The 24,222-nt window shown below is 46.2% G+C and overlaps 1 protein-coding gene across 3 annotated transcripts in view; it reads left to right on the top strand.

Annotated features, from left to right (window-relative positions):
• The window catches only part of c7h5orf34 (chromosome 7 C5orf34 homolog), a 52,728-nt gene that overhangs the window by 11,974 nt on the left and 16,532 nt on the right, over positions 1–24,222 (top strand). For all 3 annotated transcript variants that reach the window (XM_052020348.1, XM_052020347.1, XM_052020346.1), the window contains exons 6-12: positions 4,864–4,984; positions 6,493–6,584; positions 11,396–11,462; positions 14,623–14,811; positions 17,471–17,604; positions 19,166–19,273; positions 21,019–21,059. In XM_052020348.1, the coding sequence (XP_051876308.1) occupies positions 4,864–4,984; positions 6,493–6,584; positions 11,396–11,462; positions 14,623–14,811; positions 17,471–17,604; positions 19,166–19,273; positions 21,019–21,059 (752 nt within the window). The remainder of the gene's footprint in view (positions 1–4,863; positions 4,985–6,492; positions 6,585–11,395; positions 11,463–14,622; positions 14,812–17,470; positions 17,605–19,165; positions 19,274–21,018; positions 21,060–24,222) is intronic.

Here is a 24,222-nt window from a genome sequence, read left to right on the forward strand (position 1 = left end):
TATAGCCTTCGTACACCACGGTTCCTGTATCCTGTCATGACTCCCCTGTCTTATCGGAACATGTCTGTTCAGAGCTCCACACAAATATCCCCTGAATATTTGCCACATATCTTCCGTACTTTTCCTAGAGAACATCTGTTCCCAATTTAATCTTCCAATTTCCTGCCTGAGAGCCTCATAATTCCCTTTACTCCAAGTAAACACCTTTCTAGCCTGTCTGTTCCTATCCCTCTCTAGTGCTAACGTAAAGCAGATAGAATTATGATCACTATCACCAAAATGTTCACCCACTGAGAGATCTGACACCTGACCAGGTTCATTTCCCAATATCAAATCAAGTACAGCCTCTCCTCTTGTAGGTCTACCTACATACTGTGTCAAGAACCCTTCCTGAACACACCTAACAAATTCCACCCCATCTAAACCCCTCACTGTCTGGAGATGCCAATCGATGTTTGGGAAATTAAAATCCCCCATCACAACAACTCTGTTATTCTCACACCTTTCCAGGATCTGCTTCCCAATCTGCTCCTCAATAACCGTGTCACTATTGGGCGGCCTATAAAAAACACCCAGCACCGTTTTCGACCTCTTCCTGTTCCTAACCTCCAGCCACAGAGACTCCGTAGACAATCCCTCCACAACGTCCACCTTTTCCGCAGCCGTGACACTATCTCTGACCACCAGTGCCACTCCCCCACCTCTCTTGCCTCCCTCTCTGTCCTTCCTGAAACATCTAAAACCCGGCACTTGAATCAACTATTCCAGTCCCAGAGCCATCCAAGTCTCCGTAATGGCCACCACATCATAGCTCCAAGTATCAATCCAAGCTCTAAGCTCATCCGCCTTGTTCACAACACTTCTTGTGTTAAAATAGACACATCTCAAGCCTGTCTGAACACATCCCTTCTCTATCACCTGCCCACGGCACCCACTCCTAGCCTCCTCCACTCGAGAGCCAAACACCTCCTCCCCAGTCTCTCCAATACGGATCCCACCCCCCCCAACAATTCTAGTTTAAACTCTCCCCAGTAGCCTTAGGAGAGTTCATGGGTTGGAGGTCATCAGCAACTAGAAATTTACCTGACGTTACAAAAGCAAGTCAGACTCTTGACTCCTCGGAGCTTTACTGTTTTCTACAATTGATACAGGTTGTCTCCAGGTTACTGCAGGGAACTCCTGTGAACTCTTTGTTACTCCTGTGAACAGTTACTCCTGTGAACTCTTTGTAACCTGAACAGTTCGCAAGTCGGAAATGCAGCCAAGAACCGAGTTCCCAGGTGGCAGAAGATGCCTGCAACCACCCCCCCCCCCCCCCCCCCCCCCCCCCCCCCCCCCCCCCGCCCCAGCAGCTGGCAAATCCATCCCACCAGTCTCCCAAACACTTGTTTGTATGTACTGGCTGTACATGAGTTGGATGTTTGAAAGCTGCTGAGGACCTGTACTGTAAGTTCACCCTTGGTATCGGTCAATGTAGACCCATGTTGACCTAGGGAGTTGGTAGCCATATGTGAGAAAGAATAAGTTGCAGAGCTATAGGGAATTGAGGAGAGAGGAACTGGAACTAATGAGATGATCTCCTGGACCCGATGGGCTGAATTGCCTTCTGTGTTATATTTCATTTCCCTCCACAGATGCTACCTGACCTGTTGAGTTCCTCCAGCAGATTTTTTTTTGATACAAATGATGTGGCCTGCCTGTTGGAGCTGATTGAGTGTGATTCAGGCCCTACTGTTAAGGATGCTGGTCTGGGAGAGGCTGCTAATGTTAGCTTGATACCCTTGTCAGTGGATTTGGAGAATTCTGCAGAGACGGCATAGGTGGTACCTCTTCAGTCCTTTGAGATGGCTGCTGTTGGTAGTGTGTGGAAGAGGTCATTGCTACCCATTAGACCATGAGCTTTGTACTTGGGTTTGAACTTTGATCTCCAAACATCCTTTTGCTCAGATGGCCATAAGTTGTGCTGGCGTACTGGAGACAATGGTGAATTTCAATGTCTGCCCTCACTGAGAAGTAGCCCCCAAGATATGGAAAGTAGGCTGTTTTTTTCCAGGGACTTGATGTGGACCTTTGTCATTGGAGGGTGGTGTTATACAGTGGAGACAGTTCGGTAGAAACCCATCAGTCCAGATGAAGAGTCTTCACCTGAAATGTTGACTGTCAATTTCCCTCCATCGATGCTGCCTGACCTGCTGAGTCCCTCCGGCCTCCGGCTTCTCGTGTGTTGCTCCGGAGTCTCTTGTATCTCCTGGTAGAAACCTTGTTTTGAGGATGTTCTCTTGTACACTTCAATGATAACTTGGAGCTCGGACCCTGACCATGCGCAGACTGGAGTGACTTTGGTTCTGGAGTATGGGTGATGTAGGTTGACCATTTTCCCATTTGTCCTGTGCATTAACTCACTCCACTGAGAAGCTTTTTGGAGATGAGGTACAGGGCTGCAGCAAAGAAGATTGAGAAAAGTGTTGGGGCTAGTTTGTAATAGAGTCAAACACACAGACGGGCCATGTCTATGCCAACCATTGTACCCATCTATGCCAATCCCATTTACCAGCACTTGGTCCATAGCCTACTTAGCCTTGGCAATTCAAGTGCTCATCCAGATACTTTTTAAATACTGTAAGAGTACCTGCACTCAGGCAGTGCATTCCAGACTGTCACCACCTTCTGGGTGGTTAAAAAATTTCCTCAAATCCTGTCTAACCCTCTTACTTCTGACCTTCAAACTATGCCCTCTGATTTTAGGTGTTAGTTATGGAGAAAAGTTTCCTATTATCCACCTTATCTATGCCCCTCACTACTTTGTATCCCTCTGGTGAGTATTGGTGTTGGATAGTGCATGCTAATCTTTGATGGCCATGTCCATGAATGAATAACGAAACACAAGAGGAAGGGCCGCTCTGCTTACCCTCTGTCACTGCTGCTTTAATGCAGCCACTAGGTGGTGCACAAGAGCAGTCCAGGACCACATCAGACTATTGGTTCAAATCAACATTTAAATTAAAAACAAAAAATCCGCAGATGTTGGAAATCTGATATTAAAGTGGAAAATTTTGGAAACACTCAGCATGTCGGACAAAATCTCTGGAAAAGGAAACAGAAGTTAAGATTTCAAGACCAAGACCCTTTGTCAGAATTGTTCTGATGAGCCCAGCTCATCCATGCCTATCAAGTTGCCTACCTGAGTTAGTCTCATTTTCCCCATATCCCTTTAAATCTTTCCTATCCATGTACCTGTCCAAATGTCTTTTAAACATTGTAATCATACACTTCCTCTGGCAGCTCTTTTCATATACCCACCACCCTCTGTGTGGAAAAACTTGCCCCTCAGCTCCCTTTTAAATCTGTCCCCTCTCACCTTAAACCTGTGCCCTCTAGTTTTGGACTCCTCTACCCTGAGGAAAAAAACTGACCATTCACCTTATCTCCCTCAGACTCCTACACTTCAGGGGAAACAGTCCTAGCCTGTCCAGCCTCTCCTTGTAACTCAAGCCCTCCAGTCTTGGTAATAATCTTGTGAATCTTTCCTGCACCCTCTCCAGCTTAATGACGTCCTCCCTGTGGTATGATGACTAGGAGGGTTTTTGACTGGAAATGTTAACCCTGTTTCTTTCTCCACAGCTGCCTGATCAGCTTGTTTCCTACATTTTCTGTTTTTGGTTCAAGTCAACAGCTTGTGGTTTATTGGCATGTAATGAAACAAGAAAATGGTGATGATTCACCTAATGAGAGTAAATGAACAAAAACATAAAGAAATGGCGGATGGCTTTTAATGACAATCCTGGCTGCTGTTGCAGAGATTAACTTTACTTTTATTCCCTGATTTATTGAAATAAGAACATAAGAAGTAGGAGCGGGAGTCGGCCATCTGACCCGTCGAGCCTGCTCCACCATTCAGTAAGATCATGGCTGATCTGGCCAGGGACTCAGATCCACCTACCTGCCTTTTCCCCATAACCCTTCATTCCCCTACTATGCAAAAATCTATCTAACTGTGTCACTACAGGAAGGATGTGGAAGCCATAGATAGGATGCAGAGGAGATTTACAAGGATGTTGCCTGGATTGGGGAGCATGCCTTATGAAAACAGGTTGAGTGAACTCGGACTTTTCTCCTTGGAGCGACGGAGGATGAGGGGCGACCTGATAGAGGTGTATAAGATGACGAGAGGCATTGATCGTGTGGATAGTCAGAGGCTGTTTCCCAGGGCTGAAATGGCTGCCACAAGTGGACACAGGTTTAAGGTGCTGGGCAGTAGGTACAGAGGAGATGTCAGGGGTAAGTTTTTTACTCAGAGAGTGATGAGTGCGTGGAATGGGCTGCTGGCAACGGTGGTGGAGGCAGATACGTAGCCTAGTAATGAATATGGGTACCCTAGCTAAGGTAGGGACATGTTCAGCACAGCTTTGTGGGCCGAAGGGCCCTAAATTGTGGCTTTAGGTTTTCTATGTTTCTAAATACATTTAATGAGGTAGCCTCTACTGCTTCCCTGGGCAGAGAATTTCACAGATTCACCACTCTCTGGGAAAAGCAGTTTCTCCTCATCTCCGTCCTAAATCTACTCCCCCAAATCTTGAGGCTATGTCCCCTAGTTCCAATCTTGCCTACCAGTGGAAACAACCTTCCTGCCTCTATCTTATCTATCCTTTCATAATTTTATATGTTTCTATAAGATCCCCTCTTTAATTACTTGACTGCCAGTTCCTCAAATGCCAAGGTGGGATTCGAACTTGCCTCTCTGAAATTCAGGCTGCTAACCTAACCACTGGGTTACTTTACCCGTCAGTGATGTTTGTGACTTTCAGGCGTCAGTCTGCTTAATCGGTCTTTCATTGTTTCACTGTTTTAATCATTGTTTTTCAGGGTAATTGCAGGGTCAGTGACCTCTGTGGAAATTTACCCAGGAGATGGTTCTGTTCTCAAACCCCATGATACCATGAGCAACTACTTCACTCATTATCGAGTGGGACACACTGATGGGCAGGTAACTTCCATGAATAAATCTGGTGGCTCTAATGGCATGACCCAGTGTGGTACTGAGATCACCAAGACCTCCAGGGCTGATTCTCTGTGCTTTTCGCTGATTGGGGAGGGGGGGGGGGGGCAGGAGGTAGGGAGACACAGAACCCCAGGCCGGGGACAGTTGAAGGCAGCCTGGAGTTCCACCTCTGGCTCACCATCCCCTCCTGGCGGAAAGTTTGCATTATGTGGTTGTCAGGCAATGCAACTCAGTGCTGGCACCCTCTTTATTATGTGGGGTGGTCACTTGGATGAGGTACCAAAGAAAAATGGATTGAGTTTTAAGTATGCATGTCATCAGGACATAGAAGTTGTTGACAATAAGGCCTTGAGTAATTGCCATCTTGAAAGTGGGTCATATGCCAAGCACCGAAACAGTAATGAGGAAAAGAATGAGCAGTCTATTCAAGGATCAGCAATTGCTGGACTATGATCTGTGGTCCCCTAGTAGCACCAGTTGAGTGCTGCTATTCATTATAATCTTGATGGTAAAATCATTTTAATGTGCAGCAACACTCACTCATGTATATGAACCTTTGTCTGCCTGTAATGTACACCTGTAAGTACACACACTCATCTGCCTGTAATGTACACCTGTATATACACGCTCATCTGCCTGTAATGTACACCTGTATAGACATGCTCATCTGCCTGTAACGTACACCTGTAAGTACACACACTCATCTGCCTGTAATGTACACCTGTATATACACGCTCATCTGCCTGTAATGTACACCTGTATATACACGCTCATCTGCCTGTAATGTACACCTGTATATACACCCTCACCTGCCTGTAATGTACACCTGTAGATATGCACACCCTCATCTGCCTGTAATGTATACCTGTAGATTTTCACACTCTCATCTGCCTGTAATGTACACCTGTATATGCACACCCTCACCTGCCTGTAATGTACACCTGTATATGCACACCCTCACCTGCCTGTAATGTACACCTGTATATATACACACCTTCACCGGCCTATAGTGTACACCTGTATATACACACCCTCATCTGCCTGTAATGTACACCTTTACATATGCGCCCTCGTCTGCCTGTAGCATACAGCCGTATATACAAATCCTTGTCTGCCTGTAATGTACACTTGTAGATATACACACCCTTGTCTGCCTGTAATATACACCCGTATCTTCACACCCTCACCTGCATGTATGTGCACACTGCATCTTGTCGCTGTTTCCTGGTTAAGTAAAGCCAATCTAAACCTGATCCACAGGTATTTTTGTTCACACACTCACTCCAAACTAAAGACAAACACTATGGATGCTGGAAATCTGAAATGAAAACAGAAATGTTTTAAATTCTCAGTAGATCAGGCAGAATCTACACTCGCAGGTTTAGCAGATTTAAGTCCAGGCCGGGGCCCTGTTATTCCTGTGCACGTGTGTAACTGTCCACTGGTGCAGCACAAAGGAGGTTCACTGCATGTCGTTTTTATTTTTGGTTCAGGGAGAAGAAAGAATGTACAGGGTGAGCAGTCTTCCACCTGACACGGCCGGCTCCAAGTACTCCGTCCGTTCCGTGGTCACACGTGCAGTCAGGTACTCTGCTCCAGAAACTTCTACACTATTTAATTTAAAATGTATTCATTTACACGGGCTCGCTGGTAAGCCCAGCATTCATCACCTATCCCTAATTGCCCTCGAGAAGGAGGGAGTGAGCCCCTATCTTAAATTACTGTGTTCCTTCTAGTGAAAGTGCTCGTACAGTGCTATTGGAGAGGGAGTTCAGGATTTGGACCTGATGAAGATGAAGGACCTGCAATGTATTTCCAAATCGAGATGGTGTCCGACGTGGAGGGGTGATGGTCCTGTGCACTAGCTGCCCTTCTCCTTGGCAGCAGAGGTTGGGGGTTTGGGAGGTGCTGGAGAGTAGCCTGGGCAAGTAGCTGCAGTGTATTTTGTTCATGGTGCTCACTGTAGCCAGGCCAGGTGGTAGATTCTCTTGTTTGTGAAAATCATTGCCTGACATTTTGTGGCACGAATATTACTTACAACTTTCCAGCCCTTGCTATTGGAATTAGCTGATCATTGACTTCAGGAAAGGGGGGTGGTGCACATGCACCTGTCTACATCAACGGTGCTGAGGTCGAGAGGGTTGAGAGCTTCAAGTTCCTGGGAGCGAACGTCACCAACAGCCTGTCCTGGTCAAATCACGCAGATGCCACGGCCAAGAAAGCTCACCAGTGCCTCAACTTCCTCAGGAGGCTAAAGAAATTCGGTTTGTCCCCTTTAACTCTCACCAACTTTTATTGATGCACCATAGAAAGCATCCTATCTGGATGCGTCACGGCTTGGTACAGCAACTGCTCTGCTCAGGATCGCAAGAAACTGCAGAGAGTTGTGGACACAGCCCAGTGCATCACGGACACCAGCCTCCCCTCCTTGGGACTCTTTGTCTATACTTCTCGCTGCTTTGGTGAAGCAGCCAGCATAATCAAAGACCCTATCCACCCAGGTCATTCTCTCTTCTCTCCTCTTCCATCAGGTAGAAGATACAGGAGCTTGAGGGCATGTACCACCAGACTTAAGGACAGCTTCTACCCCACTGTGATAAGACTATTGAACAGTTCCCTTATACGATGAGATGGACTATGACCTCACAATCTACCTTGTTGTGACCTTGCACCTTATTGCACTGCACTTTCTCTGTAGCTGTGACACTTTACTCTACTGTTATTGTTTTTACCTGTACTACATCAATGCACTCTGTACTAACCTAATGTAACTACACTGTGTAATGAATTGACCTGTACGATCAGTATGCAAGACAAGTTTTTCACTGTACCTCAGTACAAGTGACAATAATAAACCAATACCAATTATTACGTACCAAGATACAGTGAAAAGCTTTTGTTTGTGTGCCATCCAGACAGATCATTCCGTACATAACTACATCGAGGTAGTAAAAAGGAAAGCAGGATGCAGAATAAAGTGTTACAGTTACAGAGAAAGTGCAGTGCAGGTAGACAGTAAATTGCAAGGGCCACGGTGAGGTAGATTGGGAGATCAAGAGTTCATCTTTTAGCATATGATAGGTCCATTCAAGAGTCTGATAACAGTGGGATAGAAGCTGGTGGTACGTGCTCTCAGGCTTTTGTAACTTTTTCCTGACGGGAGAGAGGAGAAGAGAGAATGTCCAGGGTGGAAGGTGTCCTTGATTACGTTGGCTGCTTTCCCCGAGCCTGTGGGAAGTGTAGACGATGTCAGTGTAGGTGCTCCTGGTGCAGCCTTCTGTACATCGGTGAGACCCGACACAGATTGGGTGACTGCTTCATCCACTGCAACAGCCAGGACCTCCCGGTGGCCACCCACTTCAATTCCACATCCCACTCCCACACTGACATGTCTATCCGTGGCTTCGTCTCCTGCCACGTTGAGGCCAGACACAGGTTGGAGGAACAGCACCTCATATTCTGCCTTGGGAGTCTCCAACTCCATGATGGCCTCAACATCAATTTCCCTCATCGTCCCGGTAACCCCTCCCCTTCTTTTTCTTCCCCCCCCCACTCCTTCGTCTTCCCTTATTCCTGTGGCTCCCTTCCCCTGCCTGATGACCTGCCCATCTCCTCTCCTCCCCTCCTCCATCCTTTATTCCATGGTCCACTGCCCTCTCCTTCCAGATTCCTCCTCCTTCAGCCCTTTGCCTCCTCGCTATCACCTCTCAGCTTATTACAACCCCCCCTCCCCCACCCACCTACCATCCCCCTCTCACGACTCACCTATTATCTGATCTCACCTATCCCCTGCCTGCGTGTGCTCCTCCCCCTCCCCCCCACCTCCTTATTCTGGCTTCTGCCCTCTTCCTTTCCAGTCCAGATGAAGGGTCTCAGCCCAAAACATTGACTGTTCATTTCCCCTCCATGGTTGCTGCCTGACCTGCTGAGTTCCTCCAGCACTTTTTGTGCACTGCTCCAGATTCCAGCATCTGCAGAATTTCTTGTGTCAGTGTAGGGGAGGCTGGTTTGTGTGATGGACTGGGCTGTGTTTACAACTCTCTGCAGTTTCTTGTGGTCTTGGGCCCTTGCCTGAATGTTGTCTAGATCTTGCTGCATTGCAGGCACAGACTGCTTCATTTACTGAGAAGTTGTGATGGAAGTGGACATTGCACAACCATCAGAGAACAGTCCCACTTCTGACCTTGCAGTGAAAGGAAGGTGGTTCATAGCTGAAGATGGTTGGGTGTAGGGCACTGTCCTGAGGAACTCCTGCAGTGATATCCTGGGGCTGGGATGATTGAACTCCAGTAACCAGAAACAGCTTCCTCTGTGCAAGATATGACTCCAACCACTTTTCCTGTTTAACTCCCATTTTACCAGGGCTCCATGATGCCACTCTCGGTGGAATGTTGCCTTGACGTCAAGGGCAATCACTCGCCTCACTGTGGGAATTTGGCTCTGTGGTCTATGCTGGATCAAAACTGTGATGAGATCTGGAGCTAAGTGATCCTGGCAAAACCTAAAATAGGCATTGGTGGGTATGTAACTGGGGAATTAGTGCTGCTTGATAGCACTGTTAATGGTAGCTTCCATCACTTTAAGAGGAGACTGATGGGTGTAAGTGGCCAGATGAATTTGTCCAACTTTTTGTGAACCGGACGTAGCTGGGAATTTTCTACACTGCTGGGGAGATGCCAGTGTTGTAACTATTGGAACAGTTGTGAAGTGTAGATCTTCAGCACTACAGTTGTGCTGTTGTCTGGTCTCATAATCTTTGCTGCATCCAGTGCACTCAGCCACTTCCCTCACCATGCAGAGTTGAATTGAATTGGATTGGCAGAAGACCAGCTTCTCTGAAGGTGGGGATGTCAGGAAGGAGCAGAGATGGATCATCTCTTGGGCACTTCTGGCTAAACGTGGATGCAAATATAGTCTGTTTTAGTGTCTTGGTTATCAGTACAATATTTAACACGGTCGTTACTGAGGAGTAATTAGCTGACAGTGGTAAAAGTAGTATTAATGGTCACACATTGCATCAATGTAGCCCAGTGGTAATACTCTCATCTGAGTAACAACCGAGCATTTAATCCAGGCTGCCCCTCTCATTGCTTGTTCTGGACAATATAAAATATCCAAAGATTACTATTTCACAGAAGTGAGGAGATCTCCCCTAATCTATCCCTAACCAACATCACTATAACAAAGTACCGTGGTGTGGGACTACAACTAGTGGGCTCTGCTTTCCAAAGGTACTCCCAAACCCATGACTTTATCACCCAGAAGGGCAAGTAGCAGGTGCATGGGAACACCTGCAGGCTCATTATCTCCTTCTTGGGGCATTTGGGGACAGGTAATAAATGTTGGCCTTGCCAGAGAGCCTTTATCCCATGAAAAGAAGAATAAAAATATAATCAGCTTACTATGGTTATACTTCAAGAATAGTTTCATTGTCATAAAGCAGCTTGCATCTGAAGATTGTGAAGGTGCTAGGTAAATGCAAGTCTTTATCCCCTGCTCTCTGATTCTCTGTTAAATACTCTGAATCTTTATACATGGGAAGATGCGTGCCCTCTTCTAATAACCTTTTGCTTCAAAGATAAAGCATAATGTAAACTTTTTTCTGTTAGTTCTATTCCGAATTTTCAGCTATCAATTTACTAATCAATGAAAAATTAATCTTTCACAAACCCTTATATAACTTGATTCTTTTCATTAATCCATACAGCTGTGGATTTTTAGGTTGCTCTCCTTAACTATCCCCTCGTGTCTACTCTTTCCCACTGTTTTGGTAACTTTACAATAAATAGAATGCTTGTGTTTCCAGCAACCGCTGGAGGAACTCAGCGGGTCAGGCAGCATCTGTGGAGGGTAAACAGATGTCATCCATCCATCTGCCTCTAAGGATGCTGCCTGACTGCTGAGTTCCTCCAGCAGTTTGATTTTGCTCCAGATTTTGGCGTCTACAGTTCTCGTGTCTCCATTCACTGCTTCACTGCAAGATATCTTCGAGATATGTCCACTTTGAAGAAGTTTCACTCCTCTCTCACTGTTTCCCTCGTAATGTCTACTGCTCTTTGACATGTCTTACCAAGACTTACTACTATAGCCATGTGTCCTAAGTCCTGATGCAGGGTCCCAACCCAAAACATTGACTATCCCTTTCCCTGCACAAGTGCACAAGTCAGGCAGCAATCTTTGGAGGCAGATGGATGGATGACAATCTGTTTACCTCCAGCAGTTTGTTTTGTGCCTCAGATCCCAGTATCTGCAGTCTCTCTTGTGTCTCCTGCCTAAGTCCCCACACTTGCTGTGTTCTCCCTGAAATGATAGTGCTGGTAATTATGAGAATGCGGTGTCTGCCTTTCCCTGTCTTCTCCTTGGCTGTATGTCACTTTTTGAGTTAATGTGTTGCAGGATCCTGCAGTGCTGGAACCAGTTTAAGCTGTCTCTAAAACCGCCCAGTGTGAGCTGCTGGAAAACGGTGAGTGCCCTTGCTACTGTACCTGGATCGTGTACCAGTAGCAGTCTGCTGCTGTGGTCCTCGGGTTGTGACAAAGCTCCCTCCTCTTTAAGGGGAGGATATTGCTGGCTGGTTGGGCATCACCAGAGGAAGTGAGAACCATTAACATTCAGTACAACGGTGACCATGGCTGGCTTGTACTGCAACAATGGTGGATGCTTCCTGACCCACATTCATGGTTTTCCTTTACTTCTTCATGAAGTAAATTGGTTTGTGTCGCTGCACCAGGTCAGCACAACATGGTGGGCTGTATTGTGCTGTACTGTTCTATGTTTATTATTATCACATGTACTGGGGTACAGTGAAAACTTAGTTTTGCATGCCACCCATACAGATCATTTCATCATGTCAGTGCATTATGGTAGTACAAGGGAAAACAATAACAGAAAGCAGAATAAAGTGTTACAGAGAAGGTGCGATGCAGGCAGACAACAAGGTGCAAGGCAATAACAAGGTAGATTGAGGTCAAGAGTCCATCTTATCGTACTTGGGAACCGTTCATCTTATAACAGTGGGATAGAAGCTGTCCTTTGCTGATAATGTGCTGCTTATACTGTCCACCTCTACTTCCCCTGAACTGAATGGCTTGCTAGGACTTTTCAGGAGGTCATCCACCTTGGTGGGTCTGGAGTTAAGCATGTACCAGATTGGGTAAGGATGGCAGATTTCCTTCCATGAGGGTATCTCAGAGATCGGAGGAAACTGAGTCGATTAGTGAATTCATAAGGGAATTGGATAGCTTACACAAGAATAATTTTCAGGGCTGGGAGAAAGGGACCAGAGATTGCTCCATTGACTTGATGAGTCAATGTAGCATCACAATTTCTACTGTCGACCATGTTGGGTTTATAACATAAAAATGGTAAATGTTTCAGTTCAGTGGGTCAGGAGAGAAAAGCAGAGTTAAGGTTGCAATTTAAAAACCGGGAACATTTAAACACAATTTATACAATTGAGAGAAAGGAAAAGAGAGAATCAGGATAGGCCTGTGACAGAATGGAAGATTAAATGACAAAAGAGGTGATCATGCAAGATAACAGTACTCTAGAGAAAACTAGTGTTAATGCAAAATAATTATCTGAAATTACCAAAAGAATTTAAGAATATTGGAAATCTGAAGTCAGGGAGAAGGAGGATGAGAGGTGACTTGATAGAGGTGTACAAGATGATAAGAGGCATAGATCAAGTGGACAGTCAGAGACTTTTCCCCCAGGGCGAAAATGGCTAACACGACAGGACATAAGTTTAAGGTGATTGGAGGAAGGTATAAAGGGGATGTCGGGGTAAGTTTTTTTACACACAGTCGTGAGTGCGTGGAACACACTCCCGGCAGAGGTTGTGGGGGCAGATATGTTAGGGACATTTAAGAGACTCTTAGATAGCCACATGAATGATAAAGAAATGGATGGCGATGTGGGAGGGAAGGGTTAGATATTAGAGCAGGATAAAACATTGGCACAACATTGTGGGCTGGATGGCCTGTACTGTGCTGTAATGTTCTATGAATGTTAGAAGTGCCGATTCTGTGAATTTGTTGAACTTAGTGTGGAGTCTAGAAAGCTTGGTTGCAGGATGAGTTGTCCTCAAGCTTGCACCGAGCTTTGTTGGAATGGTGTCGGTGACAGAACAGAGAGCTCTGAGTGGGAGTGAGATAGAGAATTAGAATGGCAGGCATCTGGAAACATAGATTTAAGCTTGCAGACTGAACTGAGGTGTCATTGGTCCTCAGTGGAGAGGAGACCACATTGTGGACCTTGAATGTGATGCACTAAATCTGAAAAAGTGAAAGTAAATTTCTGCCTTTGCCTATTAAGCATGGGGCCTTGGATGGGCAGACAAGGAGGTGAAAGAGTGGAGACACAAGAGACTGCACTTGCTGTAATCTGCAGCAACAAACGATCTGCTGGAGGAACTCAGTGGGCGAGCAGCATCTGTGGGATGTTTCAAGTTGAGACCCTGCATCTGGACTGCGTGGAGAGGGGAGATCAGTGTAAAGAGCAAATGAGGAGGGGTGAGACAGGAGCCCAAGGTGACTGGAGGACTGAGGAGGGGTGAAGGTTGACGGGGAGGTCAAGCCTGGGAGGGAAGGGGTTGGGAGACAGAGGCAGGTAGATGATAGGTGGAGACGGAGGAAGAAAAAAAGGAGAGGCGGATGGAGTGAGGTGGGGTGAAGGTGGAGACAGCTGCTGGAGGGAGATAAGCAGGAACACAAAGGCTACCAGTGCTGGAATCTTATAAGTAAGGGAGGTGATACTGGGAATTATTAGGGGAGAGGTGTATGGCAGTTGGAACCAGAATCAGATGTGTGGGAGTGGGGGGGAGCCTGTGCGTGAGCTGTGTGTGCAGGAGGGGGAGCAGGATGAAGACGGGGTGAATTAAGAAATGAAGAAGTAGCTGCTGTGTCCCCTGTGTTTTCACGGGAAGGACCCGTGAGAAGAAGGGCAAGTATTGGTGAAGGTGCAAATGTAAGCTGGAGGATCCAGGAGGAAATTGTCCCTTTTGGAATACTGAGAGGGAAGATGCACTCGTGGTGAGGTCCACTTTGTAGGTAATGAAAACCATGGTGGAAGATCCATTGGGTGGAAAGTAAGACAAGGGGGATCCCATCCTGGATCTAGGAGTGGGGGAAGGAGAAAGTGGTCAAAATGGAAAGGATGTACTTGAGAGCCCTACTGACCACCGCGGAAGGGAAACCTTGGTTGAGGAAAGAGGAACCATACTGATGTACGTTCTATCTTCAGGCTTCTATGGGTTTCAAAATCTCCTGTCCGGTGTCCAATAATCACTGCTTATGGATTTATCTAATCTCACTCTTTGATTTTTTTTATTCCGTTGCATTCCCTTCCCACCACACCCCTTCCCCAAGGTTCATTTCCCCAGGACTCTGTTACTGGGTAAGTCTTCCAAGTGCCCATTCTTTGGAGAGTTTCTCCAGTCAGGTGAATTAAGATGGGCTGAATGGTCCATAATTTTGTGAAAGTGCACATTGTGAATGCCCATTAAAATAACATTAAGTAAGTGCTTCTTTATTTTGGTGATGTACCTGAGTACAGTGGTTTTCAAAAAAAAATGAAGTTTCCTTGTCAAGCTTCCAGAATGAATTTCCTTTCTCTCTCTGAAGGAGGAGTTCCAGTCGGGGCTTTCTAACCAGCTCCCAGTTATTCTCGCCGAGGAAGTGATTCGGAATGTTGGAAGATTTTTGGCGTTTTCCGATGGACGGGTCCACATCACTTTCTGCAACGGTGTGAGACTGAACACAACCTGGGACTTTGGGTCCCAGTGTAGACGAGAGGAGCAGACCTTGTCCCAGGTCAGTTGGAATTGGTTTATTATTATCACTTGTACTGAGGTATGGTGAAAAACTTGTCTTGCATACCGTTCATACAGATCATTTCATTATATAGTGCATTGAGTAGTACAAGGTGAAAGAAATAACAGAATGCTGAATATAGTGTCACAGCTACAGAGAAAGTGCAGTGCAGGAAGACAATAAGGTGCAAGGTCATAATGAAGTTAATTGTGAGGTCAGGAGTCCGTCTTAGGAGGGAACTGTTCAATTGTCATATAACAGTGGGATAGAAGTCCTTGAGCCTGGTGGTACGTGCTTTCAGGCTTTTGTATCTTCTGCCCGATGGGAGAGGGGAGAAGAGAGAATGTCTGGGGTGGGTGGGGTCTTTGATTATGTTGGCTGCTTTACCAGGGCAGCGAGAAGTGTAGACAGTCCATGGAGGGGAGGCTGGTTTCCGTGATGTGCTGAGCTGTGTCCACAACTCTCTGCAGTTTCTTGCAGTCACAGGCAGAGCAGTTGCCATACCAAGCCGTGATGCATCCAGATAGGATGCTTTCTATGATGCATCAATTAAAAATTGGTGAGGATCAAAGGGGACATGCCAAATTTCTTTAGCCTCCTGAGGAAGTAGAGGTGCTGGTGAGCTATCTTGGTCGTGGCATCTACGTGGTTGGACCAGGACAGGCTATTGGTGACGTTCACTCTTAGGAACTTGAAGCTGTCAACCCTCTTGACCTCAGCACCGTTGATGTAGATAAGAGCATGTGCACCGCCCCACTTCCTGAAGTCAATGTCCAGCTCCTTTGATTTGTTGACATTGAGGGAAAGGTTGTTGTCATGACACCATGTTACTAAGCTCTTTATCTCCTTCCTGTACTCCAACTCATCGTTATTTGAGATGAGGCCCACTGTGGTGGTATCATCTGCAAACTTGTAGATGGAGTTAGAGCAGAATCTGGCCACACAGTCATGAGTGTATAGGGAGTAGAATAGAGGGCTGAGGACACAACCTTGTGGGGCACCAGTGTTGAGAATAACCGTGCCGGAGCTGCTGCTGCCTATCCTCACTGATTGCAGTCTGTTGTTCAAGAAGTCAAGGATCCAGTTGCACAGGAGGTGTTGAGTCCCAGGTCTTGGAGTTTAGTGATGAGTTGGTTGGTATATGCGGTAGAATGTCATAGAATTCCTCAGCTCAACCACACAGCACAAGATGTGGGCAGAGAACACGGCAGTGGTTTCATCCAGCATTGTGCAATGCTGTTTGACCCTGCTCTGTGAATACTGGCCTCCGTCTTCAAGAACAAATGTCCGTGAATAAAAAAAATCCCATCTCCTCACATTCTCCAACTAGTTTCCCATTGTATTCTCCTAACATCTGTGAACCCATAACTTGAATCTTGGATCTAACACCTGCTGTCCCATTAACATCCATAAGCATCCATCCAGCACCTGCAGTCTCTTGTGTCTCCGTAAGAGGAAATTTAATATAAATATTTAAAAGTAGCTGGAGTGAAACGTTCCACTGGCGGGAAGGTCAGTAACCAGAGGACACAGCTATAAGATAATTAGAAAAAGAACCAGGGGAGAATGAGAGCTTGTTTGTTTTATGTGCTGAGGGGAGGGTGGAAATAGTGGCAGAACCTGGGAGGTGACAGGTGGAGGCAACAAAGGGCTGCAGATGGTGGAATCTGATAGGAGGGGAACGTGGAGCCTGGAATAAAGTGAGGGAGGTGGAGAGCGCTGATGGGAACAGTAGGAGGAGGGGACCCAGTGGGGAGGAGTGTGTGGGTGATGGGCAGATGGAGGGGGGGGGAGGAGGGGAATGAGGGTGATGGGGGCTGGGGTGGGTGTAGGAAGAACTGGGTAGATCAGGTGGAGAGAGAACAGGGATAAAGGGGGAGCAGTTTACCTGAAATTAGAAAATGTTAACCCTGTCTGCCACCTCGGTGATATAGAATAAACTTCTATGGGACTATTTCACAGCAGAGGAATTCCTTCCAGTGGCTTGGCAAATATTAACCCTTAACCAGCATCACTAAAAAAAACATAGTAACATGTATTTTAGACTTTCTATTTGTGGCTTCTTGCTTTGGGATTGGTTTTTTATTGTCACATGTACAGAGATAGCATGAAAAGCTTTCGTTTGCATGCCATTCAGACAAAGGCACTTTAATGGATGAAAAGCATTTTGGATTAAATGGAGACCAGGGAAGCTTGGTACTTTTCATGAGACTAGTAATCCCTGAGTTACTGTGATGGCCATTCCATATTGTTCAAAAGATGCGCTTTTATTGAAGGTTTGAAAGAAAGGCCATCTTGATCTGATCGGTCAGTCTCTGCTGGGACTTTAAGAACAGGGAACCTTCCTAGCCAGGCGAAGGGACAGGCTCTTTGTTCTTGATGGCCATCCAGGACTTCTCATTCTGAATCACCTGAACTCTTTACCAAGGTTCATCTCTGGATTCTGTGCATGGGCTTTGTGGTAGCACAGCTGAGTTTAAGCCTCTGAAGTTCCACAAAAGTTCCTTCAAGTTATCTCATAAACAAAAGGTCAATTACCATAGATGAGATCAGTTGATTCACAAGGACAAATCATACTGTTTAACAGTATAAAAGCAACCCCTTTGAATTTATGCAGGGGCAGTGTAATAGTGTGAGTCTCCAATTTACTCTCTTTCAGCAGTGGGATCCCTTGATCTTGCCTATGGCACAAAGTGAAACACAAACTGACATGATGCCTGGTTGGTACCAATTACTGTTTCCAGATGGATCCTCCCAATTGGTGCAGATGCATTCTGCTGGAAGCTACGAGAGGTAGGAGCCAGTACCTGTGTATTGTATGTGTCTGTCTTGAGTTCCCCCTGCCCCCACCATACATACAAACACATGACTTAAGAGTGGGAGTTGTCACTTGACACCTTGAGCCTGCTCCACCATTCAATGACATCATGGCTGATCTAAATATAACCTCAACTCTGTAATTCTGCCTACCCCAGTGTTCTTCCACCCCTCCCTCTCCAACCTGCTCATCAAGAATCTATCTAACTGTAATATTCAAAGATTCTGCTTCCTTCACCCTTCTGAGAAAAAGTTCTAAAGACTCTCAGCTCTCTGAGAGGAAAAAGATTTGCCTCATCTTTGCCTTGAATGGGTGATCCCTTATTTTTAAACAGTGACCCCTATTTTGAGATTCTCCCACAAGGAAATGCCTCTCCACATCCACCCTGTCACTCACTCACTGAGTTGGTGAGGCTGTCTGGCGGCTGCTCTTCCTGCTCCTGTCTGCTCTCCTGTCTGCTCTCCTGTCCCCGCTTTTTCTGTGACCCTCTTCCACACTCTGTCATTTCCGACTTGCGAACAGTTCTGAGGAATGGAACCCTGTTGTAACCTGGGGACTGCCTGTATTTCTGACTCTATATCCTGAAATATCCTGGAACTCCCTGCCCACAGCACTCTGGAGAGCTTTCACCAGAAGGACTGCCACAGTTCAAGAAAGTGGCTTACCCTAAACTTCTCAAAGGGAAGGCAATAAATACCACTGCACCCACATCCTGGTTGCTCAAAACGAAACGCGGGGCCCTCCCCAGAGGTTGCCCAGCTCCCTGGGAACTGCGGCTGGTGCCCAAGAAACAGGCACCAACAGAAGGCAAGGAAAATTGAATTGTTTTATTTTTGTCAAATGTGCCAAGGTACAGTGAAAACTTTGTTTTGCATGCCATCCATACAGATCATTTAATTACATCAGAGCATTGAGGTAGTACAAGGGAAAACAATAACAGAATGCAGAATAAAGTGTTACAGTTACAGAGAAAGTGTAGTGCAGGCAGACAATAAGGTGCAAGGTCATAACGAGGTAGATTGTGAGGTCAAGAGTCCATTTTATCGTACTAGGGAACCATTCAATAGTCTTATAACAGTGGGATAGAAGGTGTCCTTGAGCCTGTTGGTACGTGCTTTCAGGCTTTTGTATCTTCTGGCCTGACGGGAGAGGAGAGAAGATGAGAATATCCGGGGTGGGTGGGGTCCTTTGATTATGTTGGCTGCTTTACCGAGGCAGTGAGAAGTGTAGACAGAGTCCATGGAGGGGAGGCTGGTTTCCATGATGTGCTGAGCTGTGTCCACAACTCTTTGCAGTTTCTTGCGGTCCCGGGCAGAGCAGTTGCCATACCAGGCCGTGATGCATCCGGATAGGATGATTTCTATGGTTAGATGCTTTCTATGGATAGAAGCTGTCCTTGAGCCTGGTGGTGCATACTTTCAGGCCTTTGTATCTACAGCTTGTGAAGACAGGAGAAGATAGTTTAGGCTGGGTGTCTGGTTGGTAAATCAGTGGTAATGGGCACGTGAATAATTGCTTGCTTCCTGCCCGGTGTAGGTACCTTACTGCAGCAACGGACTGGTGTCGATACGTGAATGAAAACCCACATCAGAGAAAATCCAAGGACCTGCCCAAACTACAGGCGAGTGGGCAGGATGAGAACTGGTGAGGGGTTTGTTCAATGGTTTTTCAAGTGACTGTAACAAGACTGAAACAACTCACAATACTCCTCTCCAAACACATCTAGTCCCTGGGTTTTTAGCTGTGTCTCTACCCCGGGCATTAGCTAGAGTGAGTTTCAGCACCCCCTCTCCTAGCCCTGCTGAATTCTTTGGATCCACCATCTCAGGTGAAAATTGATTATTACTTAATACTTTTCCTTTAATATTGAGTGAGGATTATATTAATCCTAGTAACAAGACTTCTTGATGTGTATGGATTCATCTCCCACCTGTCTCACTGTTCCCATACCCTCGCCTCTTCTTCCGCTTTGTAAATGTCTGTCCCTGACCTGGCAATTTCCAAACACTCCTTTTGTTTGCTTTAACATCCATGTTCCTAAGGCTTGTGGCTGGACCCCTTAGTTCTTTGTCCCTGGGAAAACTAACCCTTTTCCCCATGCTCCTTACTGTACATATGGAGGCCATTTGGCATATTGTATCGGTGGCAGCAAATTATGGCAGTATCCCCGTCAAAAGTTTAACCTTGCCTGTACTTTTGATGAACCTTTATCAAACAGAACCTCCCCCTGGTTCAGTAGCCGCCCTTCATAAATTCCAGTCAGTACCTCAAGAGCAAAGTGTGTTTTAGGAGAGGAGTCTGTCTCCTCTGCCCTATTCTGCCTACGTGACTACAGTCCCACACTGCACAGGACAACCAAAACAACAACTTACTTAGAGTCATAGAACAATACAGCACAGGTACAGGCCCTTCGGCCCAACTAGTCCATGCCGACCACGGTGCCCACCCTGCTAGTCCCAATTTCCTGCGTTCAGCCCATATCCCTCTAAGCCCCGCCCCTCCACGTACCTATCCAAGTGCTTCTTAAACACCACATTCCCAGTTTTTCTTTAGAAAATGCTTCCCTTAAAATCAGCTCTTCTATCTTCTGAAGGTTGTTGGTCAGGGTATATTGTCAAGCCATTGGTAATCTGGGTGGGGACTGTTCTTCATCGGGTGAGCCTGGACACTGGGTGTCGGGAGGCTACTACGGCTTCCCTTCTGAGTCCAATCTGGAATGCAAAGGGAAGCATGACCCTGGTCTGGTCCCTTCCCTAGTTCAGAGGCCAGTTGTAGCATCCCATCTGCTTCTGGCACAGACGGTGGACTGAACCTAGAACAGTCCTAATCTGCATAGCTTCTACAACATCTACACAGGCTCCTTGGCCCAACTGGTCTGTACTGCTTCTTCCCAGCTCTAACGCACTTCTACCCATTGAGCTCAGTAAGTGCCCTGACTGACTGAGGTGCCTGTTGTGTGTGAATGAAATCTAGTGAGTGTGATTAATCACTCTGGCTCAAGATACATTTTTAGTTTCTCCCACCTCCCATTACAGAAACGCTGAATGACATTTCTGTTTGGATAATGAGAGCTTTGAACTCTGAAAAGCAAATAACAATGTAGATTCTGGGAATCTGAAATAAACACAGGAATTAGTGGAAGTACTCAGCAGGTGAGGCAGCGTCTGTGGCAAGAGCAACAGTTGACATTTCAGATTGGTGTTCTGGTGAAGGACTGTGAACCTGAAACATTAACTCTGTTTCCTGCTCCACAGATGCTGTCTGACCTGCTGAGTGTTTCCATCACTTTCAGTTTTATTTCAGATCAGTCTGGCCATGTTCATGTACCAGACTCTTTATGTCCTGCAGTCAGACTTTCTTCGTATTTCATGAGTTTCTGTATTTTCCAGGTCTGTCATCTCAGAACTTCAAAAAATCCAAAGGTTTAACTGTATCCTTTTATTTATATATATGTTCTAAATACCCTATTGGTACAGTTGGGTTTGAAGCTGTAAAAATTTATTTGACCAGCATAGGCGAAGGTCTCCCTTGCTTGCTTTCTTATTGATCACACTTCAAAAGTGTTTCATTGCTGCCATGTGTATAGTCCTGAGATTGCAAATGATGCAATATCTAACTATGATGCAATATAAAACTAGAGGGCATAGATTTAAGGTGAGAGGGAAATATTTAAAGGTGATGTGAAGGGCAAGTTTTTCACAAAGAGGATGGTGGGTGTATGGAATGAGCTGCCAGAGGAAGTGGTAGAAGATGATACAACTACAACATTTTAAAGACATTTCAACAGGTCCGTGGATAGGAAAGGTTTAGAGGGATGTGTGCCAAATGCAGACAAGCGGGACAAGCTCAGGTTGGGAACTCGATCAGCGTTTCCATGCCATGTAACTCTGACTGAATTATAAATGTGGGTTCACTCTCCGTCCTCTTTTTCCCATATCTCTAATTGTCTGCTGCAACTTGCTTAGAAACACTTTGAGTCTGAAGCATTTGGGTTCGAATCCTACGCTAAAATTTGGGGAAATCCTAAGAGGTTGGTTGAAAGTGTCATTTTTCAGATGAGCACTTTAAGCCAAAGCACTTCCAAGACCCTGTGTTTGAAAGAAGAGTGGGGCAGTGTTCCTCAGTATTCAGATAAATGTTTATTCCACAACCAACATCATGCTAAACAAGAGAGGCATTACAAAGAGGGTGATGGGTATCTGGAACGAGCTGCTAGAGGAAGTGGTTGAAGCCGGGGGAGCTTCTACATTGTTGGGGGAGCTTACAGTTCCTATTTAGCTGTTGAGTTTCCTACAATGAAGAGTATTCTTCAGTCACTACAGTTCATTGTCTTGAAAGCATAGTAGGACTTGAAAGAGATATGAGAAGTACTGTAGCAATTCACATCTTTAATTATTAGTGCCTTCATAGTATTGTCCTCTTGTTTAATAATCTCTCTGTCTCTCAAAATCTTTGAGGGGAAGAGGGATGGTGAGGTTTATACACAAAGCACTGGAGGAACTCAGTGGGTCTTGCAGCATCTATGGAGGGAAACCTACAGTTGATGTTTCGGATCGAGACCCTTCAGCTGGACTGGGATGGTGGGTTTGATCTGACTGGGGAAGGAGCTTGCGTGAAGAAGAGCTGTTGAGGTCAGACTGTGATGGTGGGGAACATTGGAACCTGGTTTGTCATGTGGAGCGAGGGGTGGAGTTAGATACATGGGTTGGACAGAAGGCAGGAAGAGCTCAGCCTCGGTGAATAGTTGTGGGACTTAAAAGGAAGCTGTAAAGGAATGGGAGTCAAGGAAAACGAGCACAGTGCAAGATTAGCATTGTCACTGCTGAGGACAAATTTTGTACATTTCTCAACAACCAGTAAGTGATTCAACAGTCATGTACTAAGCAAATACCTCCAAACTAATGGCACATATTTTTAAAGATCAAATGTTGAAACTTAGCTTGAGAAAGTCCTGGTGCCAAGTGACGGCATGTTTCTTGGTGTGTCTCAGTGCCACAGATCCATGAACAGCCCTCTTCCACATTCCTTATCTTGGGGAGAGTATATTGACCTTGAGATTAGGCAGGGGAGGGGTGAAATTCACATGAATGATACTGGAACTAAAGAGCTAACATTTGCATAGGCAGTTCATGCATTCACTGTAAATGTGGAAGGCCGAATTCTAAAGTTAGATCCTGGCCGTTCAAGGGGGCTGTGGGAAAGCACGTCAGGCCAAGGGGGATCTCATTGAAGCCTACAGAATACTGAAAGGCCTGGATAGAGTGGAAATGGAGAGGATGCTCCCGTCAGTGGGAGAGTCTCAGATCCGAGGGCACAGCCTCAGAATAAGGGGATGTCCCTTTAGAGCTGAGATGAAGAATTTCTTCAGCCAGAGGGTGGTAAATCTGTGGAATTCGTTGCCACAGACGACCGTGGAGGCCAAGTCACTGTGTGTATTTAAGGCAGAAATTGATAGATTCTTGATTAGTAAGGGTTACGGGGAGAAGGTGGGAGAATGGACTTGGGAAAAAAAAAGTCATCCATGGTTGAGTGGCGACGCAGACTCAATGGGCTGAATGGTCCTATATCTCATGGGAAACCAGAACTCTGTTCAGAGAGCCCTAGAGAGTTATTCAGTCTTGGAGATGGTTCAAAATTTGGTTAGGGTATTAGGGGTACCAAGGCTGGTAGAATGGATCGCCTGTGATCTGATGGGAATATAGGATAGGCTCAGGTGGCTGAATGGCCACTTCCTCAGTTTGTGTGTTGCAGATTTTAATTGTCAGTTAACAATAGAAAATATAATGTCCACATTGGCAACCTGTTCACAGCGTCGTCAGTGGTGGGAGAGAGAGGTGTGAGGATTCCTTGCCAAAGAATAAGGCGCGGAGGCAGTGGAAGAAGAGCTCAACATCACGTCAGGCCTGGAACTCACTGAAGTGTGAAGATGAAGTCTCTGCTGGGGACGGACCGCTCAGTGGGGGAGGTCAGGAGGGGTGGTGGTCAGGAGTAGTTGGATTTGGGATAAGATGTGGAGTCAGAGGAGATTAATGTTAACTAATAAATTAATTCTCTTCCCACTCCCAGCTGTCCACCCAGGGTCTCTCTTCCTTTGTTGCCTTTTCCATCTTCCTCCCCTCTCACCACCCCCACCCCCCCCCCAACCCAATCCTAATAACCTGATCCTCACCCTCCACCATCTGGTTCCATCTGCTCATCACCCTCTCCCTTGGGATTTTCTCCCTTGGTTCACCTTTCCTATCCCCTCTCCCCCCTTGTTCCATCTATCCATCATTTCTCCACCTACCCCCCCCCCCCCAATTATCTGGTTCCACCTATCACCTACCAGCCTGTCTCACCCCTCCCCCTCTCCTCTTTATGCTGGCTCTCTCCCCTCTCTCATCCCTGAACGTCTACAACACCCACCACCCCTCTGCCTCCACAGATGCTGTTCGACCCACTGAGTTCTTCCAGCAGTTTGTTTTTTTACCTTTCAGAAGTTAGTCACAGTAGTGATCCATCACCGATTTCCCAACATTCCAGAATGGGTTTAGAGGCTCCTGTAGTTGGTACGGGCTCAACATTTCTCCTGGATCCTCTGCACCTGCAAATCT

Source organism: Pristis pectinata, chromosome 7 (assembly GCF_009764475.1).
Source record: "Pristis pectinata isolate sPriPec2 chromosome 7, sPriPec2.1.pri, whole genome shotgun sequence".
Lineage (NCBI taxonomy): Eukaryota > Metazoa > Chordata > Chondrichthyes > Rhinopristiformes > Pristidae > Pristis > Pristis pectinata.